Source organism: Neltuma alba, unplaced genomic scaffold (assembly GCF_004799145.2).
Source record: "Neltuma alba isolate B1F8T4 unplaced genomic scaffold, ASM479914v2 tig00003705_pilon, whole genome shotgun sequence".
In the NCBI taxonomy this organism is placed as follows: Eukaryota; Viridiplantae; Streptophyta; class Magnoliopsida; order Fabales; family Fabaceae; genus Neltuma; species Neltuma alba.
Genome location: NW_021633397.1, coordinates 1 through 12,729, shown reverse-complemented (window position 1 = coordinate 12,729; position 12,729 = coordinate 1). Strand labels below are relative to the sequence as shown.

At 31.9% G+C, this 12,729-nt stretch overlaps 2 protein-coding genes across 2 annotated transcripts; one reads left to right on the top strand and one right to left on the bottom strand.

Annotated features, from left to right (window-relative positions):
• Positions 1–94: 94 nt before the first annotated feature.
• LOC114742315 (tropinone reductase homolog) lies at positions 95–1,652 on the bottom strand. The gene is made up of 5 exons (XM_028930590.1): positions 1,579–1,652; positions 1,284–1,491; positions 885–1,101; positions 463–575; positions 95–262 (listed from the first exon to the last, which is right to left on the bottom strand). Exons 1-5 carry the CDS (start codon positions 1,647–1,649, stop codon positions 95–97), a joined length of 777 nt encoding a protein of 258 aa, XP_028786423.1. The 5' UTR covers positions 1,650–1,652.
• A 7,897-nt stretch (positions 1,653–9,549) lies between these two features.
• LOC114742310 (transcriptional regulator SUPERMAN-like) lies at positions 9,550–10,284 on the top strand (the record flags this gene model as incomplete). The annotated part of the gene is made up of 1 exon (XM_028930578.1): positions 9,550–10,284. A coding segment is annotated over exon 1 (735 nt), but the record flags the coding sequence as incomplete, so codon positions are not given.
• Positions 10,285–12,729: the final 2,445 nt, after the last annotated feature.

The following is a 12,729-nucleotide window of genomic DNA, read 5'->3' as shown; positions in this document are numbered from 1 at the left end:
AACAAACATCGGCTTGTCATCCCAAATAATAAAAAAGCAGCAGAAAACATACATAGTCGAGAGAAATAACTCGCAGGCCTCTAAGATCTTAACTTTAAACAGAGAAACCTCCATCTGCATATATGATTTGACCAGTGATGTATGATGCAGCAGGAAGGCAAAGGAAAGCAACTAGCGCTGATATCTCTTTAGGCTCTCCCGTGCGATTCATCGGAGTTTGAGATACAGTATGATTCACTGCAACTTCTCCACCAGGTTCTTTCTACAAGAAGATCAAACATATTGAGCATCAATTCTCACTTAAACTAACATGAATTCATATACAGGAAAGAAAAATATGACAATACTTCTGAAAACTAGCAAGACAATACTAAATACTGATCAAAACTGAGTGCAGATATATACTAATGACTGCATCACCATAGATATGAACTAATTAGACATATGTTGGTAATTTTATACCAAGCTAGACTCCAAAAGCGAGGTCATTATGGTTCCTGGTGCGACTGCATTTACACGAATATTATCCTTTGCCCATTCTAAAGCCAAGTTCTTTGTGACTTGATTCATAGCTCCTGAATAAAATTACAGAGATAATGAGTAAATTTGCTCAAAACTTCATGATAGTTTGTCACAATTAATGAGCAAAGATAGAGGAAATGTAATGCTTCGAATTTGAAATTACATACTACCTCCAGTCTTTAATATAAGAACTAGTTTGACATTCAATTTAGTTCTAACTATAAAATCTTAATTCACTTATCTCTCATATTTATCTATTTTTTTATCAAGATAGCCCTTCTAGTTGTACATGTTAAAGATTTTATGGAATGTATCTTTAAGAGACAAAAAAAAAAAAGGCATGTTTCCTTGCAAAGATATACCTCGGGATGCAGCGTAGGCGGAAACAAGAGGCAGAGCTTTCACACTCACAACGGAGGAGATATTTATGATGGTACCATATCCTGAAGCTTTAAGGAGTGGGTGTGCAAGTTGGCTCAAATGGTAAGCAGATTCAAAATTGGTGCCCATAACAGTAGATACATCTTCTGCAGTTTGATGTGTGGCTTTCTTATATATGATTGTCCCAGCGTTGTTTATCTAACAGAAGACAGCTTTTGAAGTCAATTTCATTTCCGATTTAAGAAAGATATATATATATATATATATATCATCATGTCCATAAGATAACGAATGGACGCAAGAAAAACAAAAACTAAACAGATTGACATTTTGAGAATTTTACTTTCATTTTCCCACCAATTAGCCTGAGAAAAGCTTACAAGGATGTTGAGCTTTCCACGAAAAATGGAAGCAACAGTTTCCATTAAATTTTGACGCTGGTGACTTGAGAACACATCGCAGACTGATCCAGTCACACTAAATCCTTTGCTTTTCCATTCTTTCAAACACGCATCGATGTCTGCTTGGTTACGGGAACATATATGCACTGCTGCTCCAAATTGTGCCAGTTCTTCTACAATGGCATGCCTATATCCAAATCAGTAAACGCAAATTAGTAGGCAGAAAGTACAGACCAATATATAAACAGACATGAGGTTTGGATGAACAAGTTACCCGATGCCTCTGGTTGCTCCGGTGACCAGAGCAGTCATCCCACTCAGTGACCACCTCTTGCCTCTGCTCATTTTCTCTAACAGCGGATCCCTTGGCCGGAGCGGATGATGAAAGCCAACAATAAGAGAACCTGCCAGCTTCTGTGAGGTCCTCGTGATATGAAATGGCACGTAAAAAGTATTGTGTGGTCCAGGACTCATCATCTTCATGAGTACTATAAGCTTATTAGATTTAAACTGTTTATATTTGATTTAAACAGTTCAGATTTAAAATATTTAATTAATTAATTTTAAATAGGAAAAATTATCTTTTGAAAGAATGATTGTGAAGAAATTTTCTCTATTTTAGATCTTATACACATTAAAATAATTATTTTAAATATATAAAAATAAAAAAGAAATCAAATTCTGATTATTTAAATGAAATATGAATAACTCAGGTTTGATAAGTTTAAGGTATTTATTAAAGTGATGAGTACCGAAACTAATTCTGACGATGCTGCAAAGTTAAAGATTTAAGAGAAAATATGGTTACTTCAAAAAATGATTTTTGCCTCTTATTTAGATATTTTGGTCACGCATGGAAAGAAGAAGAAAGTGACATTTCACTTCGTTTATTCAGCACTACGTTCTGCTCTTTCCTGTTTAGGAGTAAGTCCAAAATTAAACGCTTCCCCTGCGTTCGTCTCTTTCCAGTTAATTTCCGGTCTGAAATCTCTCTCGCGTCTGAAAATCAAAACAACGGGTACAGTTACCTGGGTAGGCCCCGGCCCAAACATGGACTTTGGTAAATCTGGCCCAACTTCCAAAAGAGCTTTTCTCCAAAAAGGCCTGTCATTCCTAAGTCCAACTAGTGGTTGGATATGTAAATGATATATACTCATAATCTGGTCACTAAATTTGTATTTACATAAGTAATGACTTTTAAAATATGCTTAATAATTAATTTAATTTATAAATTTGATTCTTCAATATTATTATTTTAATATTTTTTAAAACCATCATCCTTCCATCTTTTTGGTACGGTCAAACAATTCCATTTCGGGTCAACATGGGCTGTGTCATTGTGTAATTAAAGCCTTTTTTTTTTATTACCAAAAGTAAACCATTTTTCTCTCAAAACTTGCTAAAGCCCACCAACTCAAAGGACGCTAAACATATATTATTGGGCCTTGTGCATAAGCCCAATCGAATTTTCGTAAATAAACTTTGATAAATAGTAATTATAATTAAAAACAATTTGCATGCCCATGACAAATTCTATTTATCCATGCCAACTGTAGATATTTTTCATTAAAATCATTAAGAAAAACTTAATTTAGTCTATTGAAATCAAACATTGTTCGCCACCTTTTATTTTCTTAAATGTTGCGCTAATCCTCAGTCCCAATAATATTCAGCATTTGATGATTGATTCAAATTAATTCCGTATTCCCAAAGGTTTTGAAATTAGGACACGTAAACTGGCTAATGAAAGCAACCCTGAAATTAATTCTTAGAAAATATTTTCATTTCAATTTCATTGTGTGTGACACGTGAATGACTAGTGAAGGTGGCATTTGGAATATTTGATGAGTAAATTATAGCTACAGGAGTGAAACAATGATTCTTAAAAATTTGGGGAAAAAAATCACTATACAATCTCACATAAGTAATCCAGTAACTACTGAAAAATCTCACAATAAGTGAGTAATATACACATGTTGTCATTTTCTGTACTGTAACTTGTGATAACATGTTTGTGAGTTAATAAATTGTTCACAAGAGACTACATAATAATTTTACTTAAAAATTTCTTCGCTAATTAAACTCAAATCACGCGACTAGCATACTGCCAAAAGGAGGGCGGTTCCTTCCCTATTATTATAAATCTCTAATTACACACATATATAAATATGTGCTATATATTATTTAATTGTAGATTATTACTGTTGATCTTGTTTTTAAATTCATAAAATTGATAGCGCTATCTAAACAAATAATTTTGGCCCTCGTGGATAGATCAATCGTCAAACGGTTTGAAAATCAAGTCACACTCAACACATTTCAATTTCATTACGCTACAAAAGCAATATGCGAAACATTAATCCAATAGCATTGTCTAATTACTATCTCCAATTTTTAATGTAAGACTTCGTTTGACTTTTATTTTGATTCTAAATATAAAATCTCAATCAACTTTATCTCTCATTTATTTATTTTTTTCAAGGTAATCCTTTTAATAATGGTAGTTCTAGCTAATACAATTGATTAAAAAAAATTTTTAGAAAAGACAATATTTATTTATTACAAATAACTAAATTAAATTATTTTTTAATCTTCTCAAATAAGTCAACTAACTCTTATATTTAGAATCAAAAGTAGTATATTTTAATCAATAAATAGATAATACAAGTTCAAGTAATTTATTACACACACACACAAAATATATGATAAGATCAAATTAGATGGCTACGCATGCTTCGTATTGACGTGGTTTGCATTTAATTAGTTGAGTAGGGATAGGCGTTTGAATATGAAAGATAAGTGATAATGGAGGAGAAGGCAAGGAAGAGGAGGGTTGACCGTGGACTTTTCACAAGGAAACAATTAGATGATTTTTGACCTTTATGTGTGTGTGTGTGTACACACACAGATTCACTTTCTTTTCATTATGTTTTAATCACTTCGAGCGTTTAAAAAAAAAAGAAGTTCAGTCATTCTACGTGCAGCACAAAGTCCTTAGTCATGCTATTTATTACATTTCAAAAAATACAAAGGAGAACGAGATTTAAATCTTAAAAGATTAAATAATAATACCAGTTAGGTTCTTGAAAAAGTAGTTGCAAATATTAATTCTGATAATTGTAAACAGAAATTTTAGTTACAAAGTAAGAGTTGCATTTAGGATTTAAGCGGCTGTTTGAATTAACATTTTTGTAAAAGTGACTTTTATCCTAATTACATTTTGCAAAATGAAATTCAGATAAAAAATTAATTAGTATAATATGATTTATGTTTGAATATACTTTTATTATAAAAAAAAATTTGAATACACATTTGGCTTTTGTAATCCCAAAAGCTCTAAAATATAGCTTTCGGTCTAATTTGATTTTTGGGAAAACAAATCATTTGACTTGAATGCCAATCCAAACATAATTTTTGGGTTCAATTGATTTTTGAACTTTCAGAGTAGTTTTTGATATTATTAAAGCCAATTTAAACAAGTCCTACTTGTTTTCATTTCTAATTTGTTTTTAAAAAAGATCAAATAATATTAATAAAAGAAAGAGTAATATTAAAAGTACAATACTGGCAATGAGTAAAGATAAGGAAATTTAGAGAACATCTGAATGAGAAGAATGCATCACTACTATATCTAAACAAAATAATAATAATAATAATTGGCAAAAGGAGATGATATCCTTCAAGATACCTTCATTCATTCATAGCTGGATCTGACAATTTTTGCAAATTGCTTGATTGAAGTCAACATTTGAAGCGATTGAACCTTAGAAGAAAAGAAGCGAGGATTAATAATCCAACAGAGGGAGGATCTGAGTTGTAGTTAAAGCTGTGCTCCCCGTAAAATCTCCTGGTCCATCTAAAATATTGTAAAAATTGACCCCGAAAACATATTCATAAATGACATATTGTAGACTTATTTCCTTTTCTGACCCTATGCAGTAGAATAACCCCACCAAAATTAATGAAGGAGAAATATGGATTCGGAGTATGAGCATTGCATTGGTACCAAGAAAAAGCAATATAATTGGTGCGACAAAAGCAATCTCAGAAAATGTGATAGTATTTCTTATCTGTTATGCAACTACAAGAGGATCCAATATAGATTTTTCATGTAAAGCTGTGTTTTATCTCCTCCAAATGGCATTATGACCCTTCATCTGAGAGCGAAGATTATACTTATGCAAATTAGTTAGAGTGTCCTTCAACCATAAAAGGAAATTAAACAAGAGGGATTAATATTATCAATTTTAATTTAAAAACATTTAAACCAGAACCGCTTTAGTGAATGGGCAGAGAAAAAAATGATCAGTTATTTCCTTTTAATGTCAACTAAAGAGACACAACCCGAAAACATTTAGATGATGCCTTATAAGAATGTCACATGATGGCAAGAAATTAAAGAAACCAGTAGCTTCCAAATGAACAAGAAAATTTTAATAGGAAGAGATATGGATCACCATAGAAATTTTCAAAGAGATTACAAACTGCATAGGTGTGTGTTGTCTGAGACATAGATATCTCTAATTGTATACAAGCAAATTTGCTGATATTTGAATTGATAAAAAAATTTGTCGGGAGACCACATTTGCTTATAAATTATTGATCATTATATTTATATAAAAGAGCAAGAGCATGTGAAGCGGGAGAAGTCGTTTACTTGCATCCCATGTAGTTTGGAAATAAGGAAGGGGAATTAGTAGGAGTGGAAAAGAAGAACCAAAAATTGAGGGTAATTTTTGTTTAAACAAATTTCTAAGATAAGGATCCTACCTACCAACCTACTGGCTTTGCTCCTTTGCTTAGCAGCCTACAAATATTTAAAGCCAACAAAATAGAAATTTTCAAACCTGGAAGTCGCACACATGCTCGTGGGTGTCAAATTATACGACAAAGCAATACACCAAAATGAACCTTAATTAACGCCTTACCGGTGCTGGGATGAGCATATATGTCACCACAACGCAATAATATATATGCATGTGAGCATCCTCAAGCAACACGCAAATAAAATTAATCATCGTCATTAATTATATATATATTTCAAAATGAATTGTCTCTTGAATTTTTTTGGCCAATAACTTATCTCATATTACTTTACATATCAACATGTTTAATATTTGAGACCATATTTAAATTGTATCTTTAATTTAATGCTGCCTCATATGTTGACATGATTATTATTTAATAACCATTAAGATAAGTCCGAATCTTACCATTTCATTTGTGAAGAAGAATTATATTTAAACACTGATTTGAAAAATTAATTAAGGGTGAAATTATTTGCTGGCCATAAATATTGACATTATTGTTAGATTTTACACAAACCTTTTACATATAAGAAGTTATTGCAATTGGCAAAAAAAAAAAAAGAAGTTATTGCAAACTTTTAACAAAATTATGGTAACTATAAATTTGCAAAAATAATTATACTTTCAATAATTAATTAATTTTAATGTATGATAAAATTTTAATTTCAAAAACTAATATGTTTTTTAAGATTTTTGAACTTTAGTTTTCTTAATTTTTTCCCCTAAAAACACAGCTTACCATTTTTGGGTGATCTAGTGTCATGTCAATATCTTTCTATTATTCATATATCTCTCATCAATTATTTTCTGTTCTCTGTAATTCTCTATTATTTGCTGTCTACTTTCTCTCTCTGGATGTATTGTATATTTTACATTAAAACAAAACGGATCGAGCGCCTTAATGCAGGAGATATAAAGAACATATGCAAGTAGAGAGAAAGAAGACAATTTTTGCAGCGTATAGAGAGATGGAATAAGATAATAATTATTGTTAAGTTTATAAATAAATAGAGAGAACAACATGCATCTTCATTATAAACTAATCGTATCAAGAAATTATAATATAAAAGAAGCAGGTATCTGTCTTTTCTGTTTTGTCAAATTCTGGGGATGGAATGTTTCTGCTTTCAAATGATCATAATGTTTGTGTATTTGTCAAGTTGCAAATAATTCAATTACATTATCAACTTGCGTGATGAGAACCGCTTTCCAAGCATGAAATTCTTCATAATTAATGGTTTTTCAGTATATAAACAAAAACTAAATATGGATATTTTATTAAATTTAATATTATTACTTAATAAATAACGAATTTATATTCAAACTAACAATTATCTGTTCAGTATAATTTTTAAAAATAAAAATAAAAATCAAAGTTTAAATGCAACTACATATATGGTCAAATCAAGTGAAAAAGAAAAATCTCATTCGATCACTCACTTGCTCTCTTTAAATTCTTCCTTCATTTTTTTTATGGGTTAATTTCTTCCTTCTTATTATTTTCTTTTACATCATTCATCTCTCACTAGTTGTACTTTACAACTTTTAAATACACACATGCACACACATACTAGATTTTCATGCATGTATACCGTTATAATAGTTCATCTAAATAATGCTTAAAAATACCAACTCAAGTTGGTGAGTGATAGAGATTTTTGTCACTTAAACAGATGATTTGGACTTTGGAGATCAAATTTCAACTCTTGTATGTATAGCAACCTGATTGAAAAAAATCTATTATTTACTCTCAATATTACCGCAGAAGAGATTAGACTTTATTATCTGAAAAAATAATAAAACGATGACTTCTAACATGATGTGAAATTATTTTAATTTATACGTGGCTATAAAAAAGTTTTACTTTTGTCCTTGTTCGGAGAAACCAGAGGATCTGAGTATACATAACAATAATAAAAATCAAACAATTAATTAAACCCAGTGCAAATTCGTCAATCACACGCCTTTATAAATTTGTCAGCTTTAGAAAATAATAATATTAATCCACTAAGGCACCTCTCTTTTTATAATATTTTTGAAAAAAAAACTCAAAATAAAAGAAGAAAACGATTAGTATGATGTATGCTGGTAGGTATTAGGTAATATGAAATGTCGAAGTCTCAAAGAGATTAATTTATGTGCTTGCTGTGGTATTTAACTAGTGATTAACGTAGAAACTGGCTGTCGTGTAAGGCTTAATTATTGAGAAATACTCAATTGTCATGGGATTATTGAACATATGAGATTTAGTCACATAATTGCTTATCTGTACAGAAACGAACAATATTATTATTATTATTAGGTCGTATAATAATATAATTTTCTGAATGAAAATAGCAAGAGGACCCCCAACTGCCAATTAGTGTTCTCTGAACATTTATAACTAAATAATTGACACCTCTTTGTAATATATATTCATATTTAAGTCATCTTTCTTCACTAAGTTTGAGTCCTCTGCGGCCACCTTACATCTTAGTAGGTTAAGACACTTTTAGGACGCACATTAGTAGTTAATTTTATAATCCATCATGACACTATCTACCCGCAAGAAATGCAGGGAATTAATTAATTTGATTAGCTATGCGTATTGTAGAAACTGTGACCTTAAAAATATTAATTATTTTTTTAAAATATAATAATATATTAGTTATTATTACATTTAGAGGATTTACGAAGAAAGGTACGTGCCTTTAAGTTTTATGAAAGTTGTTATTATATTCTGGTGAAATTTTCTTATAACTTGATAATAATTCCCCCCCTACTACTGTATATAACACTGAGATAGCTAGCTAGGAGTCAACAAGTGGAGTTATATTTGAAGTGCACGTCGATTATAGACAATATTTTCTAAGGCGATTCCCTGATGAATAATCTTTTAATTTGGTGTGCCATCTGTCTCTTCTGTACGCATGTACCTACACTGACCCCAATTCTAAAAGTGTCTATTAGATTATTAGATTCTTATATTTGGGCAGAACATAATAAAAGAATGTACTTGTATTAGGATTCATGCACATCTCACTCCAAATAATGTGTGTTGGAGAATTCAAAAAAAAATGTAACTGATCTAGTAAAATTAACCTCTCGAATTTTCATTCATATCTTTGTTTTTTGGCCTTTTAATCTTTCTCTGAATAACTTATATGAAATTACTTTTGTAATTGTAAGAGATTTGAAATGGGTTTTTAATTAACATGATCAGTTCCATATATTCTTCAACCCGAAAAAGAGAGGGGGGAAAAATGCAAGGTACAGTACCAAACACCGACTGCCTTCACCCTCCTCACAAATTAAAATGATTCCCCAAACCCACCCAGCGAAATTCCCTCCAAAACATACTTGATATGGAGGCTTCCAAATTCCCAGCCTTATAGAGTCCTTTGCTCAAACTCATCTCACATCAATCTAGTTTTACCTGCAGCTAAGTTTGAGCTGCCATGGAACAAGGTCAATGTTGGGTTTGGACCAAGAGAAAGCACTCATCTTTGAGCTCTTATAATGCTCTTGCTTCACCGAGTCACAACTTCACCTATGGCGATTCATGGGAAGAACAAGCTTTCGCAGAAGATGAGCGTCTTGGTGGGTGTATTTGGCCTCCAAGATCATACTCTTGCAGCTTTTGCAGCAGAGAGTTCAGGTCAGCCCAAGCTCTAGGAGGCCACATGAATGTTCACAGAAGAGATAGAGCTAGGCTAAAGCAACCCCCAAGTCCACAAAAACAAGATGAAACCAGTCTTGAATATCAAAATTCTCTCACATCTACTTCTTTGGCTTATTCCAACGCTAACCCTAATTCTGATCATCATCCCGAGGCTAAATTAGCCCCTCCATCTTTGATTCAAGAGAATTCCGCCCCACCATATGATTCTTGTATTTCATGGTCAAACTTTGCTGAACGAAAATTATATTCTCGAAAGGTCGATCTTATTGGATCTGGGGATGAGAAGATGTCCGAGATAGTAGGCACTGATTGTAATAAGGAAGAAGCTGATATTATGAGCTGCAAGAGGAGAAGAATAACAGATGATTCATCATCAATTCCATTCTCCTCAAAATCAATTCCAGTTGTTAATCGGCACGATCATATCAAGTCTCAGATGTTCGAGTTTATTAGTCCTAGTTCCAGTGAAGAACTAGATCTGGAGCTAAGGCTTGGTCACAGTCCTCCCAAGGTATAGTATATACCTCTTACAATCATGTATTCAATTTTGTTTCTTTTCTTCTTTCTCTTCTTCTTCTTAATTTTATACATCAAACGAAGACTTCCTTCATGTTTGACCATGGGATCTCCTGAAACTGGTACTGAAGTTGCAGCGTCTGATGATTTATTATATCACAATTATAGACAAAGATTGTAAACTTCGTCTTCCTAGACAGAAAAAAGCATTGTTTTGATTATTATAACGAATATAAGGAATGGATTGCTGAAATTGATGAGTCCAGCTTCAATCCTTAGTAGGATTATGTCAAAATGAGTTCCTCATGATATATTATGGCATGTCTCAACGCCTCCAAAAAGGTTTTAACTTCTGACTACTATTAACAAAACAGACATTCTAACCTCTTCCATAAAATTTAGTGCATGTATTGACAGTAAGAATTTTGAGTTATGTTCAAATCTAAGTTGCTTCCCTTCCTCCTACCGTTTTCCTCAGTAATCTTAGATATACGAGTATGATCTCAGTTTCATCATTAAAGAGGCTTTTCTTGAATTGCTTTTAATTAGTTTGAAGCTCAAAGCTAAGTTTTAGAGGGTGCATACATTACATCGACATTTTTTACCTTTATCATTAAATATGCCTTTCCAATATCTTCTTGAGCACAAACGTTTCTTGTGCAAATCTTATCTATATGGGCAACAGTTATTAAAGACTGAACTTTAAAACCACATGTCTTGAGCATACTGCATGGCTGAGATGGGTTTTAATGTTTGTTTAGTTTAACTTTTTAACTATTGATGAGATTGGGTTAATGATTTGGGGTTTAAGGGTTAAAGAAAGTGAGTCTTTTAAAAACTGCTTGGAATATTGTGAGCTCTTTTTGATTCAGAAGCTCACTGACATTCTATCAGAGACAGGTAAACTGACCCATAAAACATACTGATATTGAGCTTTTCAAAAGCCATATAAAGTCAGATACGTCCCAACATTGATCCACTTTTCTTTTGTTTTTATTATATATCACCCACCAGATCTGTTGCTTAGCTAGCTAGTAAAATCCCTTCCACATAAATCCACATGCTTGCTTTCTCTCTCTCCACTTTATTTTAATCTTCCTCTTATCTCCTCTCTGCCAAATGCCTCCAAAATTTGCTACACCTGCCCTGCAATCAATTATTGAAAAAGTAACTATGATACCAGAGATTATAATCATAAGAGAATATTATGCCCTCAAGATTCGTACGCCCTAATTAAACAATTTTGATTAATTTGTTCTTCTAGAGATTCGTACAGCAAGCCACTCGATGACAACCCTAAAATTATTGAAAATAAAAAAGGCCAGCTTCACTATCCTACTACTCTAGTCTTTAATCTACTTTACATGAACTTTAATTTAATTCGTTATAGTCTTAATTTTATTGGTTTTAAGTAATTATATATGCACCAGCTATATTTGTTGTCTAACACATCAGATAGTTCCATTAATTAGCAATTTTTCATAGAGTTGGGTCTAATGAGAACATTGATGTCTGACATTTAGAAAGATAAATAACAAAATTGAAACCAATAAAAATTAGGATTCAAAAGTTGGCAGAAACTGCACATGGAAGAAACTGTCGTTTCTCTACTTGAACTGGGAAGGAGTTATGTACGATAGGATAAATTATATTTATACCCGAACGATATGTCTTTTAAATTATATCTATATAGACACAGATCTCTTTTATAACAGAAATATAGTATTCAAGTTCAAAACATCCTAAAAAGTTTTTTATTTAAAATATAAATTATATATTACTCAAACTTAATTATACTTCGAGATTATTTATATGAGTTAAAGTTAATAAATTTAATTTTCTATAATAGTGATATGTTACATATTTTTAATTACTTAGTTCTTGCGTAGGATCAAATTTTGTGGTTATGCATTGATGAACTTCTATAATTTTCCCTACAAGAGAGTGAGTAAGAGGAAGGTATGGGATCATATTATGATTCTCACGGGCCTGCATGGGAAGTATTGCTGAACAGTGAGCAGCATTCTGGTAATTTCAAAAATGGAATTGATTATTACAGAATACTTAACAACGTTTTGAAAGGGAAATTGCAGAGCATATGTTGGGGTGTGTGATTATACTCTCTCTCTCTCTACACACACACACACAACAGCCTTGACAACTAAGAGCATATTTGCATGGGAACAAGTTCCTCATTCACGAGATCACTCAACTCTTTTGACATATACCAAATAGTCTCTCTCTCTATATATGTGTGTTGTGCGCGTGTTTATATGTGTGTGTGTGGTGTGTGTGTGTGCAGACACAAATAACTGGAGAATAATCTGATACGTTGATCTCTCGGATTCTCTTTTTCTTGATATGATGAGCAGTTATATGTTAAATAATTGTTTGAGTACAGTTCCTAGGGATGCATGCTCCTGTTTTGATGCATATGCAA